Raw genomic sequence first — 17,943 nt, 5'->3', positions numbered from 1 at the left:
TCAGAAGTTTAGTTTTCTCATTTTGTTTTTTACTAGCAAAAGAGCATAAGCCCACGTGCAAAGAAACATTACAAAAGAAACTCTTCAATAAGTAACTCCTAAAGATTTAATCTAATATATAATTGGAAAAGCAAACTTAGGCTCACTTTTTAATCTTATTTAAAATTGTCCCAAATAAAATAATAAAAAGGGCATAATTGGCACATTACTCCTTCCACCTGTTCATGCAATAACAAGTTTACCATTTTTTTCTCTCTCTACAATTATCTCACCAACGTGTTTCGGACGGCATTGTAATAAAAAAAAAGAAAAGAAGAAGTAAAATTTTGACTTTTTATGAAAGCAATTAGAGGCTATCGTTAAATTTCAAAAAGTATGCGAGATTCATGGAATCGCTTTTTTAATTATCGTAATTTATCTTTTTTAATTATCGTAATTTATCTTGATTGGTGATCCTATATACTGCTCAATAATAAAAACTGAAAATGCATCTTAAGGAGCTGCGAGGGTTCATATAGGATGATTCATAAGAAAGTTAGAAAAAGTGACAAAATCCTAATTCGAAGATTTTTTTATTTTTTATTTTAATCTTTTCGCTATTTACACAGTACATATAATAACAACATATAATCTCCGGCAATCAAAATATGCACGGAAGTTCTGTCTACTTACGGAACAAGTTCCTAAGAAGGATTACATTTCTTGCCTATATAAAAATATTAATCTTTAAATCAAATATACCATGATAAACACAAGAATCTCAGGGAATAACCTTCTCTCTCTCTCTCTCTCATCGTCCAGAAAACCAGAGTGCAAAATCCAAACCCTAGCTTAGCTTCTTGCCCCCGTCTCTTTCTCTCTCTCTTCTCTCTTCTCTCTCTACAGTCGGTCAATGCTCCGTCGCGGCGAGCAGCCAGCGAAGGGCCTAAGAGAGGGTTCCGTTGTTAAATGCTCTGCTCCCCCTCCCTCTCCTCCCGCCGCTGCCCGAGTTTCATGTCTACCGCCATCGGCTTCCTCTATGCCCCCTCCTCCTCTCTCGCTCCCGGGCTCGCAAAACCCCTGATCTCCCATTCCTTTCCCATACGATTCGGGCATTGCCGGAAGTGCTGCTGGGGTGGTGATCTGGGATCCTTCGGAACTTACAGGGACGTCTGCGCGCCCCCCCAGAAATGAGTAATTCCAAGGTGCGTTTGATTTTTGCTGGGGTCTTGATTGCGGGGGGAGTGTGGGTGTGATGATTGACGTGAAAAAGGAGGGGGCTTTCTGAGTTTTTTCCTGGGTCTGGGGAGTTGGGTATTTTTCCTTGTTTGTGGGTTTCTGGAAAATTTTGTCTTTTCGATTGCTGCTTGTTGTTCCAAGTTGTGGGTATGTTTCGGTCGATTTCGAGTGGGTTCGATGACGGATGAAGATGCGTGGCTTTTGAGGTTGTGGGGCTGGATTTTGATGATTAGACGCAATTAGTGTGAGGACCCCGGATCGAATTCCCGTGCGTAGTAATTTTGTTTTCTTGTTTTGTACCCATACCGATAGGAGACAGTATTTTGATGCGTAATGTATTATTTGAGACGCTTTCTTCCGACAGAGTCTGTTTCTTGGAAAGAATGATACTGGGAAAAAATGTCACTCCCTTGAAAAATCATATATTTTTGGTGTATATTCACATGATCCTAGCAAAAAAATATGTATGAAGAACCATTATAATTTACTTTGTGAACTTTCTAGCTGGCTTATTTTAATCTGGATATGGTGTTTTCTTCTCTTCTTAATGCTTGAGCAGGTAGTTCTCTTTGGTTCATTCACTGAAGACGAGACTAAGTCATTGCTGCTAGGTCAGTCTTCCAAAAGTGCTGAAAAGGCTGCTGATAAGATAGAACGACGATTAGGTTCATTTTCCATTGTCGATAAGGATGATCAATCTGGCAGAAACGTGGATTCTTCGAAGGGGTCAATTGCTTTTGGGAGCTTAAAACCTTTAGAGAAACATGCAGAATCAGAGGTAGCGAACACAAAGAGCCATGAGCCAATAGCTTCAGATACTCCAATAGAAAATGGAAACTCCAATCAAATCCATGTTTCTTCAAGTAGTAATGGGGTGAAAGAAGTAGAAGTAGACAGTATTACTTCAACATCCCTAAGTGGATCCCTAAATGGAGACAGTCCCTCTAATCACTCTCAAAAGTCAATGTTTCATATCCTGGATGACGGAGAAGCAAAAGATGGTGACCTAACTTGTGCTACTGGGGATTTGCCACGGATGGTGTCTAATAGGGGAATTTTGAAGGAATCAAATGGGTCTGTCCCATGTTTGAAGGACATACTTCCACGAGGCTTAATTAATTCGGGTAACTTGTGCTTTCTTAATGCGACTCTACAAGCTCTTCTCTCCTGTGCTCCTTTTGTGCGGCTCTTGCATGACCTCAAGCAGCAAGACATCCCAAAGGTTTGTTGCGCTTATCTTAGTTGTTTACATTTACTGGAGCTGTTGCAGAGCTTTAACATGATGATGATTTGATGCCTCAGTTTCTATTAACTTTTCATTGCTTCAATTCAACTCACTGTGCTCTCCTTGCACGTGGTTAACTAGGTTGGCTATCCCACTTTAGTTGCATTCACTGAGTTCATCTCTGAATTTGAGATGCCTGCTGCCTCAAGCTTAAACAGAAAGGAACTCAATTCTCTGGAGACTGGAAGGCCTTTTAACCCTGCTATGTTTGGAGCTGTGCTGAAGAATTTTACTCCGGATGTGCCAAATAGCATGTTAGCAAGGCCAAGGTTTGTTCATTTTGCTAATTAATTGTTCAACTATTTTAGCAAATAGGATCGTTTATTGGCCTATAACTATTGCTTACATTCATGTTGCCTTGAAGTTCTGTCAATTGCTGTCTTCAGTGTACATATCTGAAGAATGTAATTCAAACACAGGTAAAGGGATTTGTTCAATGACGATGCATTAATCTCGGTGCCAGTGCTTTTTAGATGACTGAGTTGGATATGTCAATGCCCTAAGATTCTCTTACTTTTAAGATCTTCCTTGTCATGAGTGGCATATTTTGGTTGGCCCTCCTGTTTATGCAAGACTTCGACAGCATGTTTAAGCAATCAAGGTGTTTGAGATATAATGTCTAATTTGGCAAAGGAAAGAATTGAGCTTAGACATCCTGGTGACGCAAGAAAATGGCAGCTAGTATCCTGCTGAAAATAGAATGAAATACTTTTGTTATAAAAGATCTATTTCTAATTTTTTTTTTAAGCATTGCGTCAGTGATATAAAAAAATGTCTCTAAGTTGGTTTCTATTTTTATTGTTGCTGTAGGCAAGAAGATGCGCAGGAATTTCTAAGCTTCATCATGGATCAAATACATGATGAATTACTTAAGCTTGGTGGGAATTCTTTGTTACTTAATGGGGGAAGATCATCTTTAGTTTCTTCTGTGGAAGATGATGAATGGGAGATGGTTGGCCCAAAGAACAAATCGGCAGTGACTAGGACACAAAGTTTTGTCCCATCAGGATTAAGTGATATCTTTGGTGGCCAACTGAGAAGTGAGGTGAAGGCAAGAGGTAGCGCACTATATTACTGGTTTAAAGTACTTAGGTGCTTTCTCTAGGTCCTCGTATATTCATCGGATGCATTGATTACTGCTTTTTACCACGGTAGTTATGTTTAGAGATTTGATTTTTTGTTCAGAAGAAAGAAACTTGAGTTTGTTCTTTAATTTGATTCTATTCCATAACTGTTGAACCGCGATCTTTTTGGGCATTTTAGCCTTCTATCTGCTTGGCCGAGCTGAGTTTGAATCTAATTGGTGTTGGCAATATCTAAACTATGGATGGAAGAGCTGCTTCTACAAGCTGATTTTCTAATCTTGTTGATCATTATTTTGTCTTGGTCAATAAAGCACTGTCAAAGTGATAATTTGCAATCTTTGTGTCTCTGGTTCAGGGAGTAAAGCTTCTGCAACTGTTCAACCCTTTCTCTTGCTACATCTAGATATTTACCCAGAGGCTGTTCATACTATTGAGGATGCGCTTCGATTGTATTCAGCACCAGAAACTCTTGAAGGATATAAACCATCAGCAAGTGGAAAGGTAGTCTGAGCCAACAGCTCATTACATATTACTGTTTTAATCTTTGTTGTGGAACATGATATTTTGATGGACTAAAACTTTTTACGGTCATTAGATTTTGAAACCATATTGCTTTGGTTATGCATATTCCTCACAAAGCATATGTAACTCTTTGATATCACGTCATGTTAACATTATTGCATCTCCACTTTCTGTTCCTTTCTGCATATTGTTTTCTCCTTAATGGCATTACAAGTTTTCTTACTGGACTATGAGTATGATTGTCTCGCCTTTTCTGGTGCTGTCTGTAGGGTAGGGATGATTATTAATTATCATTGGTATAGCAGTCTTTGCAAACTCTAATAAGCTACTAGGTAGCATTCCCTGAAATTTTACTTTCATGAGATAGAATCAGGGAACCTCAAATGTCATAGGATATGCATCTGAGTTTTTTAATTAATTCCATTATTTTGCAGGCTGGTGTGGTGGCTGCTAGGAAATCCATCAAAATTCAAAGACTTTCCAACATGTTGATTCTGCACCTGAAGCGGTTTGGGTATGGAAGACAAGGAAGCACCAAGCTGCATAAAGCGGTGTATTTTCCTCTTGAATTGGTTTTGAATCGTGAGCTGCTTGTATCTTCATCTACAGAGGTGATGCTTTTCTCCACTTATCAATTTCATGTCTTAACTATTTTTTCTGTAATATGTTATATGCTGCATTCTTGTCAACTTTTGAGGTTTTGAATTGATAAATTATGATGCCTATTCTGTGTTGGCATCATCTTGTTATCCTAAAGCATTAGAGTGCCCTTAGAAAATGCCTTCTGATGGCTGCGCAACTCGAAACTAAATCTGTTCTTGCAATCATTGTCACAATCCCATTTCCTGACTCATCCTTTCATGCTTTTTTCTGATTCCTGACTACCTGTTTTGTCGTCACGGTCTCTCCAGAATTTTTGTTATGGTGCATGTATATGAGATATAGCTGTATGTTTTGTAAACCAACTTTAGGACCTGACAGCTAGGTGTTTTTATTAGTTGGGGTTCTTATGATCTATAACAAGTGGAATTGCTGTACTCTGCCTTTACAGGGCCGCAAATACAAGCTTGTTGCTACGGTAACCCACCATGGCAGGGAGCCCACAAAGGGTCACTATACTGCCGATGCTCTGCATGCTAATGGCCAGTGGTTACGGTTTGATGATGCATCTGTGACTGTTATTGAGACAAATAAGGTATTGCACGACCAGGCATATGTCCTCTTCTACAAGCAGGTGTAAAGGTGGAGAATGTTTATGGATGTCTGCACCTGTGTCAAAAGAAAGAGGCCTGCTGATTTGAATAAAGTTATCAGTTTATAACAAAGTTGTTACTATGTATCACTTGCCAAAAGGCATGGATGCCGCTGTGTACCATTGTCCATTTATGTTGGGAAACTTGAGGTGGTTCTTGGCCTCCCCTTTCTGATGATCTTTAGGGTAAATTGTAAATTTCTTTGGGGGGCTTGACGTACTATTAATGAATGGGAGCATGGATGAAATTTCTGCTACTTGGAGTAAGTTAATAGTCAATTTTGATATGGTTAAATTTTCTCCTTTTTTAAAAGTGGTGTTGCGGATACAGAATGAATTTTTTGTGCTTGGAAGGTTGTTAACAGACTATATTGAGTCGCTGAGGTTGGATGTTGATAATTGAGGTTGAGGACTGTTTGATAGTATCATTTTTGGCCTTCTACGCAGTACGATCTGGTAAGGTTTGAACTCAGTGAAATGTGATTGTGTGATGTCGGGTTTATGATCCGAACCGAACAGAAACTTTTGCAATATCTGTTTGTTTACCTGTTACCCAAACATTAAGAAGACCCGGCCCAGAAAGACCCGAAAATTTTGGGTCGGTTCACGTTGGTCCATTGGATTCTTCATGGAAGCCCGCCCCTTCAGTTTTTGTTATCAGGCGTCGATTTCTTAATTTTCAAATGAAGTATTAACCATCATTTAGGTTGCGGTGTTTCATATAACATGCCCTTAAATTGGAGCACAACTAAGTCTAGCGCCATTTCACTCTTGTTGTTCTCCTTGCCACTTGCGTTGTGATCGAGGTACGCATTGTGCAGTGCATTTTGTGAATCGAATTTCTCGTTAAATGCCGGCTAAGGTGGAGGTCAAGTCAGCTTGTCACAGCTGAGAAATAAAATTTTCATTTTCCCTTGAGGGCTAAGTATTATTGCTTGAACTTTTTGAATGGTCCCTCCAGATCTTTAGTAGCAGTAGACAAATGTGGATGATGGAGGAAGCCAGTAGCTGAATTCCCCTGGATATTTCTCAGTGGATGCTTGCTTTTTCTCTTAGATATTTCAAAGAACTGTTCTTTCTTGGGAAAAAGGCAAAAGGGCGGTCCAGGTTGGACCTCCTTTGTTTACTTTCTCTGGTATGAAAATCAGAAGCTTCTCATGAATAATTGAATGGACTTCCAATTAGCACGCCAGCCCCCACGATAGTTAAAATAAGAAGCCTTGTTAGAGCATGGGTTTTGTTTGGTAGCTTCTTTACTTTCACATGTATCAAAGAATCATTCTTGAGTTTGTTTTCAGAGTACTGTTATATGTAAACTACATTAAGAGAACAGAGGAAGTTGGGACTTTTGTGCTTGGCTTGTTTCCTTTGGCAGGAATCAAAGAGCCAAGCTAAACTTTTAGTACCTGGCGTTCCCTCCCTTTCTATAGGACATATTTTATGGTTTAATGGCGTGGCTAAAAAGCAAATTCCAAGCGGCTAGAGAAAACCTTGACAGGTTGTTGAACCCTACCGCCTTCTTATTTTTTGATGAATGAACCCAGCTGGTTCACTCCTTGAGGTTTCAGCAATCCTGTGATTGCTTAAAGATAAAGGATTTGGTTCTTAGACTTTTAGACTATGGGGGTCCTGATTGGAAGGGGTGGATTTGACCGGAGATGCAGAGAAAAGGAAACCATTTTCTGGGTATGAGGTCGGTAATTCCCTTCATTCATTTTATCATTCCTCATGATGAAATCGTGACAATAATGTACTAATTAAGGGAAAGGGATCAGAGATTTAATTGTAATTCCTCCTTGGCTTCGAAAACTTATTCTTGTTTAGTGATGATCTACCCTTGTCCAGTGACTATGCAAAGAGGAGTCATACGGTCCCTGGGATATTTTCTAATTGAAGTTTGTGATTGAATCAAATAAGCTCTCGAGCCAGGTAGAATCAATTTCATTTTAAAGAAAAATTGTCCGAAGTGAGTAGGGCTAGCTATCCAGTCTCCTCGAACATGAACAGTGTCGAAATAACATAACCAGTTATACTTGGTATAAATTCACCTTAGGTTGGGACATCTGCTGAGGAAAATCTGACAAATGACGGGAAAATCTTGTGAGACCAAGGACAAGGCGATATTCTTTTGGTCACAACTCTAAATTGTGTGTGTGTGTGTTTTTTTTTTTTTTTGGTCAAAACTCTAAATTGTGTTTGCTTGTGGCTTTTTAGCATCAATGTCTTTCTTATGTTATTGGTGGGGTCTCATTGTCATGGTAGGAGGAAGCAAAGCATGTTCCAGATGCCTGTTCGTTCTGGTATTATATTTTGCCCCAACTCCAAACGAAAAGGCTTGGTTGGAGAAGAAGAATCAGTAGCATAAATTAAGGAAAAGCTACAACTTGATCATGTAACCAAAGAAAGGATGTTATTCATAATTTGAACAAATCCTCAAAACAAACCGGTTTCATATACAGAGTATTTCAGAATTCTGTGACACCTGAAACGAGAAACAACAAACAATCCACACTTCACTGGTATGTCCTAAACTTTGTCCCAAACAAAGAGAGAAAACAAAAACGAATAGCAAAAACTGTATCTTCTTGAACCCTATCTATCATTAACTGTTGCACAAGGGAAAAAAATAACTCAAGACCTCCAAGACCCAGCTTCAGACTCTCGACAAAATGAATCGCGACTCTTCTTCATCCTTCAAAGAACTATGGACACGTCTCAAAACTAAATTGAAGCACTGCAGGCAATGAAAAAGGCAGCAGCAGTGCCTCATAACTTGCAGAAATCTGAAAGTTTTTCTAACACAAAATAGAGCTTTTCTCTGTATTCACTGGTGTTGAAGCTGTGTCCTCTTTCTGGGCCGAGTACTTGGGAACCCACCATACCCTCAAACTTTTGTCAAGACCACCACTATAGAGCATGAATCCTTCACCAACTCTGAGAGGTGATGCTTGCACACACTTTACTGGCCCTTCATGGCCACTGATCAGGCCAACCTTACAAATCTGACCAAAGGCCTCTCTCTTCCATATGGATATGCTTTTATCAGCAGAGCCACTGCACAAGTACTCTCCCATCAAGCACATACACAAAACAGCCATCTGATGGGCCTTTTTCTCGCACACCAGCTTCCAGCTCGCAAAATTACTACTTCCCTCCCACCCCATAACAAACCCATCTGACCCTCCTCCATAAACCCACTTCCCATCCTCCGAAACAATCACCGAATTCAGAGAAACATCCTTGTGGCCTTCCAAAATGCCCTTCAAGGAATGTGAGCTCTTTGTTCCCTCCTTGCCCCAAGCTTTAATTCTCCCATCTGCAGAAGCTGAATACACAATCCCTTTGCACGCCGCCAGCCCATTGATAGCATCATCATGTGCCTTTATGGACTCCAAGCACTTCAGATCCGATATCCTCCACACCTTGAGGGTCTTGTCCCAAGACCCGGAATAGATGAAGTCATGATGCACGGCCAAGCAAGAGATGCTATCTGCATGCTCAATCCACAGCCTCTTGTGATGCCTTCTTGTCTGCACATAGTTGCTCTGCTTCATGAACTTCCCCAAGTAGTCCTTCGTGGTGGGAAGCGTATCGACAAGCCTGAAAATATTCTCCGATCTCCTCGAGACCTTCCAAACTCTGATTCTGCTATCTTGATGTGCCGTGAACACCTTGTTGCCCACAGTCACAAGGGCTTTCACAGAGCCATCCCCTTGGCCGAACTTCGTGAATAGCTTCAGATCAGGCTGTTGCCACACTATGATGTCCTTCCCTTGGGAGGCACTCAAGATGAACTCCCCACACAAGGCCAAGCAAGAAACTGAACCCATGTGGCCAGACAAAACTGCCAACGGCTTGTGCGACTGAAACCCCGAAAAGGGGGAGCAAGGTAGCTGATATTTCGCGTCCAGGAGCTCGAACCGGCGCGAACTCGCAGGGCTTTCGTCGGTTTCGCTGCCGAGGCTGCTGCTGCTGCTGCAGCTACCGCTTGTTATTGTTGCAGACAACAGTGGAATGGAGACTGCAACATCCGGAACATTAAGAAGATCCATCGAAAGAAGAGGAAAGAACTTTCTCTGTTGATGTCTTAATACAGATATTAAGAAACACAACATAGACTACGTGGGGAAGTTCTGAGAGACGTTAAAGAGAGACAACTGTGTTGAACGAAGATGGGTAGGTTATATAAAGAGGAGTTCTCTAAAGTGGAGCGGAGTTGTAAAGGAGGAAACACACGGATTTCTTGAGGGAAAGGGTTTTGCATGATTTCCCTTTTTTTAAAAATCGTTATATCCAGGTGTGGGTGCAACGGCTACTTTGAAAAATCGTTACTTTACTCCACGCAAATTAGGTTACGAAGAAAGGGACCACCGCCCCCTCCTCGTTACTTTAGAATATTCCGAGAATTCGAGGTCAGGTCATGTTGGTCCGTTTTGGTGAACCAGTTGTCTTAGGCCTACCATGGGCCATGGCATGGCAAAAAGCAACAAAACTAAACAACGTCGACAAAAATAAATCTTTCAGAGGAAGAATCTATAAACAGAGTTTGTACAAAGCAAAGAATAAGCTATGGCGTTCCGCTTTTAGTCGTGATTGGCCAATGCTTTTTAGTCGTGATTGGCCTATTTAAAGCAGAGAATGCATATTCACATCCATAAGAGTGATTTGATAGGAATGAAAACTGACGTGCAGGCGACGACATGTTTATCGTTACGAGTCAATTGTCATCCTTAAACAAATCCAGAAGAGGAGCCTTAGTCGGCACCAATGCGACATTGCTTCTCCATTCAACATTAGGGGCAGGAAGATTCAGAGCTTCTTTTTCTCGTTCGTTCAATCTTTTATAATTCCTCGGTCGATCAATTGGCATCTTCAAACGGACTGGCCGTGGGAAGGTTCAAAGATGCAAACCGTGTCAAACACTTTTCCTGAATTTGGCGGAAATATAGAAAGAATAAGACACAAGTCAAACACCTCTCTGCAAATCTTGGATAAGATATGAACCCTTGAGGGCGACGCTCCTACCGTCTCCTCTACGTCCATAAACTATTTAGGGTTAGGTTGTTCAAGCCAAAATTTCATAATTTGACTAGATAGATGAACATTGGACATGACCCATTTCTTGATTTCATTTAGTCTTATCAAAGCTTATCCTTTCATGGGTTAGGTCATTCACCTGCAGGTCAAGTGAAAGTTACACATGAATTTGCGCTTGGCAAACCGAATGGCTTTCCCCCTTTTGGTTTAATTATCTCAACTAGACCAATTTATTGAAAAAGAAAAGATGTGTGAGGAAATCATCACGATTAGCGTTGTATCTTCTCTCTTAAAAAATTCAGAAATTTTTCGAAGCATCTTCTCATCCATCTAGCTAGTTATAACAATTCAACAGATTTTATGTGGGAATCTTGGTTGGAGATTATAGTATTCGACATAAGATTACAAGTTAGTGAATAGTGACCTAACTGATTATCAATTTTCCACATGGGTCACACCCTCTAGTAAATAAGGCATTCTTTTTCTTGGAGCTAAGCTACACCATTATGCACCTAATTTCTTTTTATATTCCTAATGATGGACCTATTTTTCCCTCTATTCCCCCCTTGGACTCTTCTCTCCTACTAATCAGGAATTGAGTTGGTACTTATAGTAATAGAATCGATTCTCCCCAGAAAAAAGAAAAAAAAAAAGATTGACCGACAAATCAATTACTTTTATTTCTTTTCTTTTTGTAAATGTATTATATATTATTATTGAATAATTTGGCATGGATTGTGGAGATTATTCAAGCTCAGAAATTTCAGGAGAGAGGTTTTGACTTTTCAACATAAGGACGCCTGCATAACTTAAAAGTTGTTCCACTGAAGAAATTTCATTAAACAAACGTCTCTCGTTTACCTTGCGCTCCAAAGTATTCAAAACATTCGTCCTAGAAACATGGTGGTCGGCTGTCTATTACAATTCCAAAGTTGCCTTAGACTATAAAACACTAATTCTATGTTTTGGAGCATGAACAAGGCACATGAAAGAATCATTTTACGGTTTTGATTAATAACACAGCCGCGTCATCATAAACTAATGAAAAGTTGTCGAATCTTCTTTCAATGAGGAGTGCGCGGTGGGTTTGGAATGTCTTTTCGATCCAAAAATGCTATTATATTCGTTTAAGAAACTATTAAACTCCTTTTAAGCAAGCATATCGTGATTTCCTCTCTCGTTCCGAGTAACAGCAAGCTGCTGAGAGAGTAACATGATGTATCAACCTATTCCAAAATTTGGGTATTTCATGTTATCCAGAATGCGTATGCTAGTGGTTTTCCATGTTCCAAGACTGCCATTGGTCGGGTTTTCTCTAAGTCAGGTCTAAAAGAGATGCTAATAGCATATGACAAACTTATTTTTTTGGTAGCTAGCGGTACGGATTTTTGTTTGTGCACTAGGGCATAAGATTCAATGCATGCAAAGAGTCGCATTAAGTCAGCAAACACCCCGCAGTCAGGTGGGTGGTTTGTAACGACAGAGACCTTGTCAGGGTTATAATTGTATGAACAGTACATAACAGTGATTAGCAGTTTGTTATTTACCATAAGCACTCGTTACCAATTGGCATAAGCAAAGTGTCGTTTCTTCTCTCGCATCACTTTCAACATCTTCCACTCCTACTAGTGTCATTAGCATAAGCATCTGTCTAGGTTTGGTAGATTTGGCGCAGCCACCAAGGGCCCTTACACAGGACAAAAAAAAATTTTGGGTGTAAAACACAGGACAACTTTTTGGAATTTAGGATAAACGAATCAAATGCAATCACATCCCTTAGATCACGTGGATCCCAGTAAAAACCATCACTCTCCGGTCTATGCTGGGTTAAAGAGCGAGAGAAAAACGGCCAACGAGATGGAAGGGCTCAACCCGGCCCATTTAAACACTCGAGTTTTTTACACTACTCTCTCTTCTCTACATTGGACTTGGGCTGACAAACAATACGATGCTGACCATATCAACAGAGTAGTAACCAAGCCAACTTCAGTAATCACCTTTATTAACACTTAAATATTCTTGAAGCAAGCACTGGGTCATCGGTCAGATTAACCTCACTAACGACTTCTGCTGATGAGAAAACAGTTGGAGCCAAAGCTGGATACATGACAGAGCAGAAATAGTAAGTGTTCACTTAAAGATTACCATTGCTTTGAACAGACAATGAAGTGGTGAGGTAGGCTTTGGTTGTCCAAAACACTGCTTCAGAACTTGAGATGCCAGCAATTTGCATTATCTTTGAAGCATTCATCTGAAACCGCTCTTCCATATGTGACATCAGAAGGCCGACAAGTCAAAGTAAGTCGGGACATATCAACTGAAGCCTTTCCTTTTCGTCCTTCCTCCACCAAGTGGAAGCCATGAAAAGGAGAAGTGGTGATCCTAAAACAGTTTCCCAATGTGTCGAATTCATTTGTGAACATGGCATAATGCATGATATTGAGATTGCTGCATACCTCACGGGCTTGTCAAGCAAAGCACCAATTCAAAAGCTGGAACCAAAATCAATCAGACAAGGAATTAATAAACTACTCGATCATTCATCGCTAGAAGCTAAGAAAGCTAGCTCTAAGTTTAATTAGCAAGGATCTGAATAAGTATACTTACATGACTGACAAAATATTTGGCAGCATGTGCAGTGAAACAAGCCCCAATGCATTTTTCTGTGGTTGACTCGGTGATCACTGCTTTACAAGGCAAAGATGCCAATCAAGGAAAACGGAGAAGGCACTAACAGAACAGAATCTAGTATCAAGTTTCATTCATTGGAGCCACACAAATATAAGTGAGTACATAGATCATCTGTGCAACTGTCCAATTATCTGACCTTTCAAAGCCATTGCATTGGAGGACAAGACAAATAGGTCAATAATGAAAACCACTGACGATGGAAATTCCCAGATCTGTAGCATCACAAATCCAAACATCAGAGAATTTATTTATTTATTTATTTTTATTTTTTTTTGTGTGTGAGGGGGGTGGAGAGAGAAGATGATCATTGTAAGCAGTGTTCCCTGGAGACTTGTCAAGCCCAAGCCTTACCATCATGGCTAATAGAGAAAGCTTGAAGTAGCTTGAAACAAGGATTGCGAGAGTAAAGTCCTTGTGCCTACGTGGTTAGGAAATAAAAGGCACATCAAAATCTCAAACAAATAACATATTAATAAGAGTACAGAGCAAATTTCAAGCAGAAAAAATGAGTACCTAATGCATGCTATAGGCCAAATACAACATAATAGCTTTCTCTACATCCTTGGATAATATTACATAGTTTAAAAGGAGTAAATATTTTATTTAACGATTGTCCATCCAATTAAATGAGCAAAAGCTCTCTTCATCTCATTTAAACATCCTGTGGCCACAATACAAGACAGACTTGTGGTCGACCCACTCTAAGACAAGGTTATAACATCTTCTTCCTAAGATAGAGGGGTGTTCATATCAAATTTATCATTTCTAGTGATCCACAAATGACACATCTTCAATGGGCTGAGTCATTCAAACAAAAGCAACTGTGCCTTAAATAGAAAGTGGATTAATTTTACAGCAGAAATGGAAGTGTTTTAGTCTTGACTATCACCTAGGTGAAGTATACAAAACTAACATCGAGGTTCACCTGGAAAATCCAGCCGGTATAGTGAAAGAGATTCTCGTCATAAGTAGAAGGAAATAAAAAAGGAAGAAGTTCCCAAGAAAGACATCCACCAATATCTGCAGCTTTGACAATGCCACTTCTTAAGATCTCAAAACAACTCAAAAATTAATCTATCCATTTAACACAAGTAAAAAAAAGACCTTTACACATGTCCAAGTAACAGAACTAAAGCTCAATGATGAATCCCATCCTTCCCGAGCCATTTCCAGCAACAGACACCTGTCTTGAGTTGCTAAGGAACTTTGTTCTTTATATGTATAGCTCGTGGACAAACATACCAAACACATTATGAGGAACAATCTGGTCAATGATTAAATCTTCAACATAAAAGGATACAAGCATCCAAAGCAAGAAAACCCAAGGCCGACTTCCACAACAAGCCCTGCCACGTCCATCAATGGATTTTTTAAACCCATATCAATGAAATGTTCACTTGCACCAGCACAAGAAACCAGAGCAACTAAAAGCAAGGTGGGCGTACCTTGCACTCCCCTGTTTCTTGATTGAGTACATTGCAAAGGAGATGTCTATATGCTTTCGGCTTGTGTAGAATCAAATCAATCAGCAGAATCTAACCACACAGAAACCTTGAATTACACTCATTTTACAGATACTAAGAAACCGAAATCAGCAGCAGAAAAAAAGAAATTCACCAGAGAGACTACTCACCATGAGTTCACATTCAATATACTCATCAGCAACTGCTTTACAGTTCTCCTAAAAGACCATAAATTGATGACCAATTCAGCTCATCCCACCTAAAAGAGCTCGTTCGAAAGGAGACGAGATGAAAGTCAAGAGCTTTACGCATTTCATGAGGCGAATGTTGCCGGGTGAGTACTGCACGTACAACTTCTTGATCTCGAATCCACACTGCACGCACCTGTACTCCATCTCTCGCCTTCTCTTTATCCCCAAATGAAATGTCAAAAAAAAAAGGTGAAAAATACAAAATTCGAGATCACCCAATATCGGAGATCGAAGAAGAAGCGAACCCGAACGCAAAAGAAATGATCTTTTTGGATTGGAACGATGGATTTCACAGGAGTTTTAGAGAGAGAGAGAGAGAGAGAGAAAGGCAAGAAAGGGTGATTGGATTATGAAGGAAGATCAATTACCGAAGTTCGAGTTGACAACGTTGGGAGAAGACTCGGATTGGGCCGGAGCGTCGGCTTGCAGCTTTTCCTTTCGAGTTCGAGCTCGTTCGTTTTGCTTGGGAACCAAAAAAAAAACTAAGTTTTTAAAAAGTACAGAAAAATAAGATAGATCAGTAACTAGGTTAAGAACCTAATCTAATTTTTTTTTAATTTCACTTTTTTTATAAAAAAAAAAAACTTACGCCTTGTGAACTTAGACTTTTGAAAGAAAATTAGTCTCAAATAATTTTTTTGCAAAGCATTTTTGAACTTACCTAATATATTAAATTTTGACAGGAAAATAAATAAGTACGTTTTGCCCTTTAAATTTTAGGTTGAGCCAAAACAAACACGCCCTAATAATAGAATATAGAGCATGGGAAACAATATATATATATATATATATATAAATATATATATATATATATATAAGTTAGAAAATACGCATATTAAGAGTTTGAAGCAAAAGTCACCCCCCTTACTTATTTTCTTATATGACTTCAAACCTCAATTTGTGAATGTGTCTTCTCCCCTATAAAAAAATGCATGAAATATTAAATTATTCTTACTAAAATGTGCTTGTCACGCGATGTAACAATTTTAGTTGATTGTTGAAAAAGTCCATTGTATTTCCCAATCGGCATGGCTCAATCAAAATTAATGATATTATTTAATAACTTTATTTAGTAATAACCTTGATATGATCTTGAGATTTGTGTGAATTTTAAGAGAGTGAAATTTCCCAATGCTAGTACAAGGAGAGAGTGATGAAGAAGAGAGATGTCAAGAGGCACTAAGGGTTTGTTTGTTTTGCATAAAATATATTATTTGAAAAAAAATACGATTTCTTGTGTGACTTAAAAAAAAAAGAATAAACAAAATATGTCCAATGGCCAGGAAAATGTATAAATTAATTGTTATCAATAATAATTTTTATTTATTCTCGCGTAATAAATGCACTCTAAGAAATTGATTGAGCAATTTGATTGCTACATATTGATTTCTCTAATGAAGCGAAGTAAATCCATGTTATCGGCTTGATGGGAATGCAAACAAGTATATAATTAAATCATAAAAAAAAAATTATTAATAGACTTCTAAAAGTAGAAATCAATAGATAAGAAAAGAATTCATATTTTTATCATATTTGTCTAAAAATTTGGTAATTTTTGAATTATCTATCATGAAAACGTGCCTGTTGTCTTTATCAGCGAGTTGAGTGGATATGCAAGAGTATTGTCTTTTTAATCTTTTGAACAAAAATATTCTAGTAAGTAAGACATATTTTTAAAAAGCTTGAGATATCTTTTGTTTAAATTGATAATTTACGCAATGGATATTGCTGATAACCCTTTCTCACAAAACAAAAATCACTGCTTCTTATATTATGAGTTTGGAATTATATAGATGACTTGATAGACAATAAATTAACATAGGATCAATGAACACCATTTTGGCAATGGTATACGCGTGTATGTATTTTTTTTCATTGATTAAATTTATGTGAACCCAAATCTTGCTAATTCAATATCAACATGGAATTGTATTATCATATAGTGCTACTCGACTCAGTGAGTTAGTTATGAGTAGGTCAGCCAACCAATGAGCTAGCAACTTTACAAAACAAAATAAAAAAATCATGGGACCTATCTTGCTAAGGAGTAGATAGATAGATTCGTAGGTAAATGCTTTGAGTCCCATCCATCTCCAACACAAACTTATAAGTTAAACATATAGATGTGTGCACATAAAAGGATCCGCTACAGTTTGGATATGTTGAGAAACATGGCAAACGTTATTTTCATGTGTTATTCTCACTATGTTTTTTCCTTGAGCAACATGGAATATATAACTCAAGTTACATTGGAAACGGACAGATTATTCTTGGTCTATTTAGGTTCTCGCCTCTTGTCTGGGCTGCTTCTTCAACATCCATGGACTTCATGGGACAGTATAACCTGCAAAAAGTGGTCAATTTAGGATAAGGTTTACGACCGGGTTCTTGAATTTGAATGTTAAGCAGCATGCAGAAGCTAGAGAAACGAGTTAATCTTCCGCTCTACCTCCGCATTGCATGCCATGGCTGAGGGGGTTCCCGCAGTACCCCGCAACGTACACGGCATTGTCCATATCGAGCTGCTGCTCGACATGGTGGGACAAGTGCTTGCACGCGCACGACAAATCGGTGTTCTTGATCATGTCGCAACACCCTTGCGAAGGCTGCTCCCGCGGCGCCCCCTTCTGGACATAGGGCATACATTGATTCCATAGCCCCCGCATGTCGCCCTGGCATGACTGTTGAGCCATGACCCGTGCCTTGTTTTCGCCTGCGGTCGCAATACCGGCCATCACAGCCAAAACCACCGCCGCGGCGATATGAAGCTCGAACCTTGCCATTTTCTTTTCGCTTCTCTCTCGGTGCGTGCTTTTGTGTATGCTGTGCGTCTTGGGAGTGAAATTGGTTAGGGTTTATATAGGAGATCGAAAGGGAGTCGTGGGGGACTTGCCCTTGCATCGTTCCTTGAAAACTGTCAACTTGGAGGGACATGCAATTGGTGATGCTACGAGTGATGCTCTTTTAAGAAAATGGATGTTTTCATGTGACCCGCTATTTGGACCGGAAACGGACGTGAATTCATGCTCATGAGAAAAGTGTTCATTGGTCAATCTCAAGATTTTGGAATTAGATTGAGAAATTTTGTTCTCTGCATGATTACTCTACAAAATTATGGGCACGATAATTCCATCCCTCA

The 17,943-nt window shown here is 39.3% G+C and overlaps 4 protein-coding genes across 5 annotated transcripts; 1 reads left to right on the top strand and 3 right to left on the bottom strand.

Annotated features, from left to right (window-relative positions):
* The first annotated feature begins 754 nt into the window (after nt 1–754).
* Nucleotides 755–5,675, top strand: LOC104454566 (ubiquitin carboxyl-terminal hydrolase 24). Its single transcript, XM_010069468.3, has 7 exons — nt 755–1,184; nt 1,778–2,440; nt 2,585–2,772; nt 3,314–3,561; nt 3,944–4,089; nt 4,545–4,721; nt 5,162–5,675. Exons 1-7 carry the CDS (start codon nt 1,170–1,172, stop codon nt 5,348–5,350), a joined length of 1,626 nt encoding a protein of 541 aa, XP_010067770.2. The 5' UTR covers nt 755–1,169; the 3' UTR covers nt 5,351–5,675.
* Nucleotides 5,676–7,753: 2,078 nt separating this feature from the next.
* Nucleotides 7,754–9,589, bottom strand: LOC104454565 (protein JINGUBANG). The gene has a single exon (XM_010069467.3). It carries the CDS (start codon nt 9,475–9,477, stop codon nt 8,158–8,160), a length of 1,320 nt encoding a protein of 439 aa, XP_010067769.2. The 5' UTR covers nt 9,478–9,589; the 3' UTR covers nt 7,754–8,157.
* Nucleotides 9,590–12,254: 2,665 nt separating this feature from the next.
* Nucleotides 12,255–15,279, bottom strand: LOC104454564 (protein ARV 2). 2 transcript variants are annotated; one of them, XM_010069466.3, is made up of 12 exons: nt 15,173–15,279; nt 14,862–14,960; nt 14,724–14,771; nt 14,536–14,625; nt 14,391–14,436; nt 14,195–14,277; nt 14,016–14,110; nt 13,442–13,508; nt 13,227–13,302; nt 13,007–13,083; nt 12,856–12,891; nt 12,255–12,781 (listed from the first exon to the last, which is right to left on the bottom strand). In XM_010069466.3, the coding sequence occupies exons 2-11, from the start codon at nt 14,946–14,948 to the stop codon at nt 12,868–12,870; spliced, it is 693 nt and encodes a 230-aa protein (XP_010067768.2). In that variant the 5' UTR covers nt 14,949–14,960; nt 15,173–15,279; the 3' UTR covers nt 12,255–12,781; nt 12,856–12,867. The 2 variants fall into 2 exon arrangements, with proteins under 2 accessions (XP_010067768.2, XP_039172301.1); XM_039316367.1 differs by lacking the exons at nt 12,255–12,781; nt 12,856–12,891; nt 15,173–15,279 and having other exon boundaries at nt 13,007–13,129; nt 14,862–15,160.
* A 1,852-nt stretch (nt 15,280–17,131) lies between these two features.
* Nucleotides 17,132–17,587, bottom strand: LOC104455946 (hypothetical protein). The gene is made up of 2 exons (XM_010070651.2): nt 17,254–17,587; nt 17,132–17,148 (listed from the first exon to the last, which is right to left on the bottom strand). The coding sequence occupies exons 1-2, from the start codon at nt 17,585–17,587 to the stop codon at nt 17,132–17,134; spliced, it is 351 nt and encodes a 116-aa protein (XP_010068953.2).
* Nucleotides 17,588–17,943: the final 356 nt, after the last annotated feature.

Source organism: Eucalyptus grandis, chromosome 7 (genome assembly GCF_016545825.1).
Source record: "Eucalyptus grandis isolate ANBG69807.140 chromosome 7, ASM1654582v1, whole genome shotgun sequence".
NCBI classification, from domain to species: domain Eukaryota; kingdom Viridiplantae; phylum Streptophyta; class Magnoliopsida; order Myrtales; family Myrtaceae; genus Eucalyptus; species Eucalyptus grandis.
This window is presented reverse-complemented; position numbering and strand designations above follow the sequence as displayed.

Excerpts from the sequence above, each read along its gene's own strand:
- LOC104454566 (XM_010069468.3), top strand. Across the intron at positions 3,562-3,943 it reads AAGTGAGGTGAAGGCAAGAG|GGAGTAAAGCTTCTGCAACT; the intron begins GTAGCGCACTAT and ends TCTCTGGTTCAG. Across the intron at positions 4,090-4,544 it reads AACCATCAGCAAGTGGAAAG|GCTGGTGTGGTGGCTGCTAG; the intron begins GTAGTCTGAGCC and ends ATTATTTTGCAG.
- LOC104454565 (XM_010069467.3), bottom strand. The coding sequence starts at position 9,477 with ATGTTGTGTTTCTTAATATCTGTATTAAGACATCAACAGAGAAAGTTC.
- LOC104454564 (XM_010069466.3), bottom strand. The coding sequence starts at position 14,948 with ATGGAGTACAGGTGCGTGCAGTGTGGATTCGAGATCAAGAAGTTGTAC. Across the intron at positions 13,509-14,015 it reads ATACCGGCTGGATTTTCCAG|GCACAAGGACTTTACTCTCG; the intron begins GTGAACCTCGAT and ends CTAACCACGTAG. Across the intron at positions 12,892-13,006 it reads CCAAATATTTTGTCAGTCAT|CTTTTGAATTGGTGCTTTGC; the intron begins GTAAGTATACTT and ends TTTTGGTTCCAG.
- LOC104455946 (XM_010070651.2), bottom strand. The coding sequence starts at position 17,587 with ATGGCAAGGTTCGAGCTTCATATCGCCGCGGCGGTGGTTTTGGCTGTG.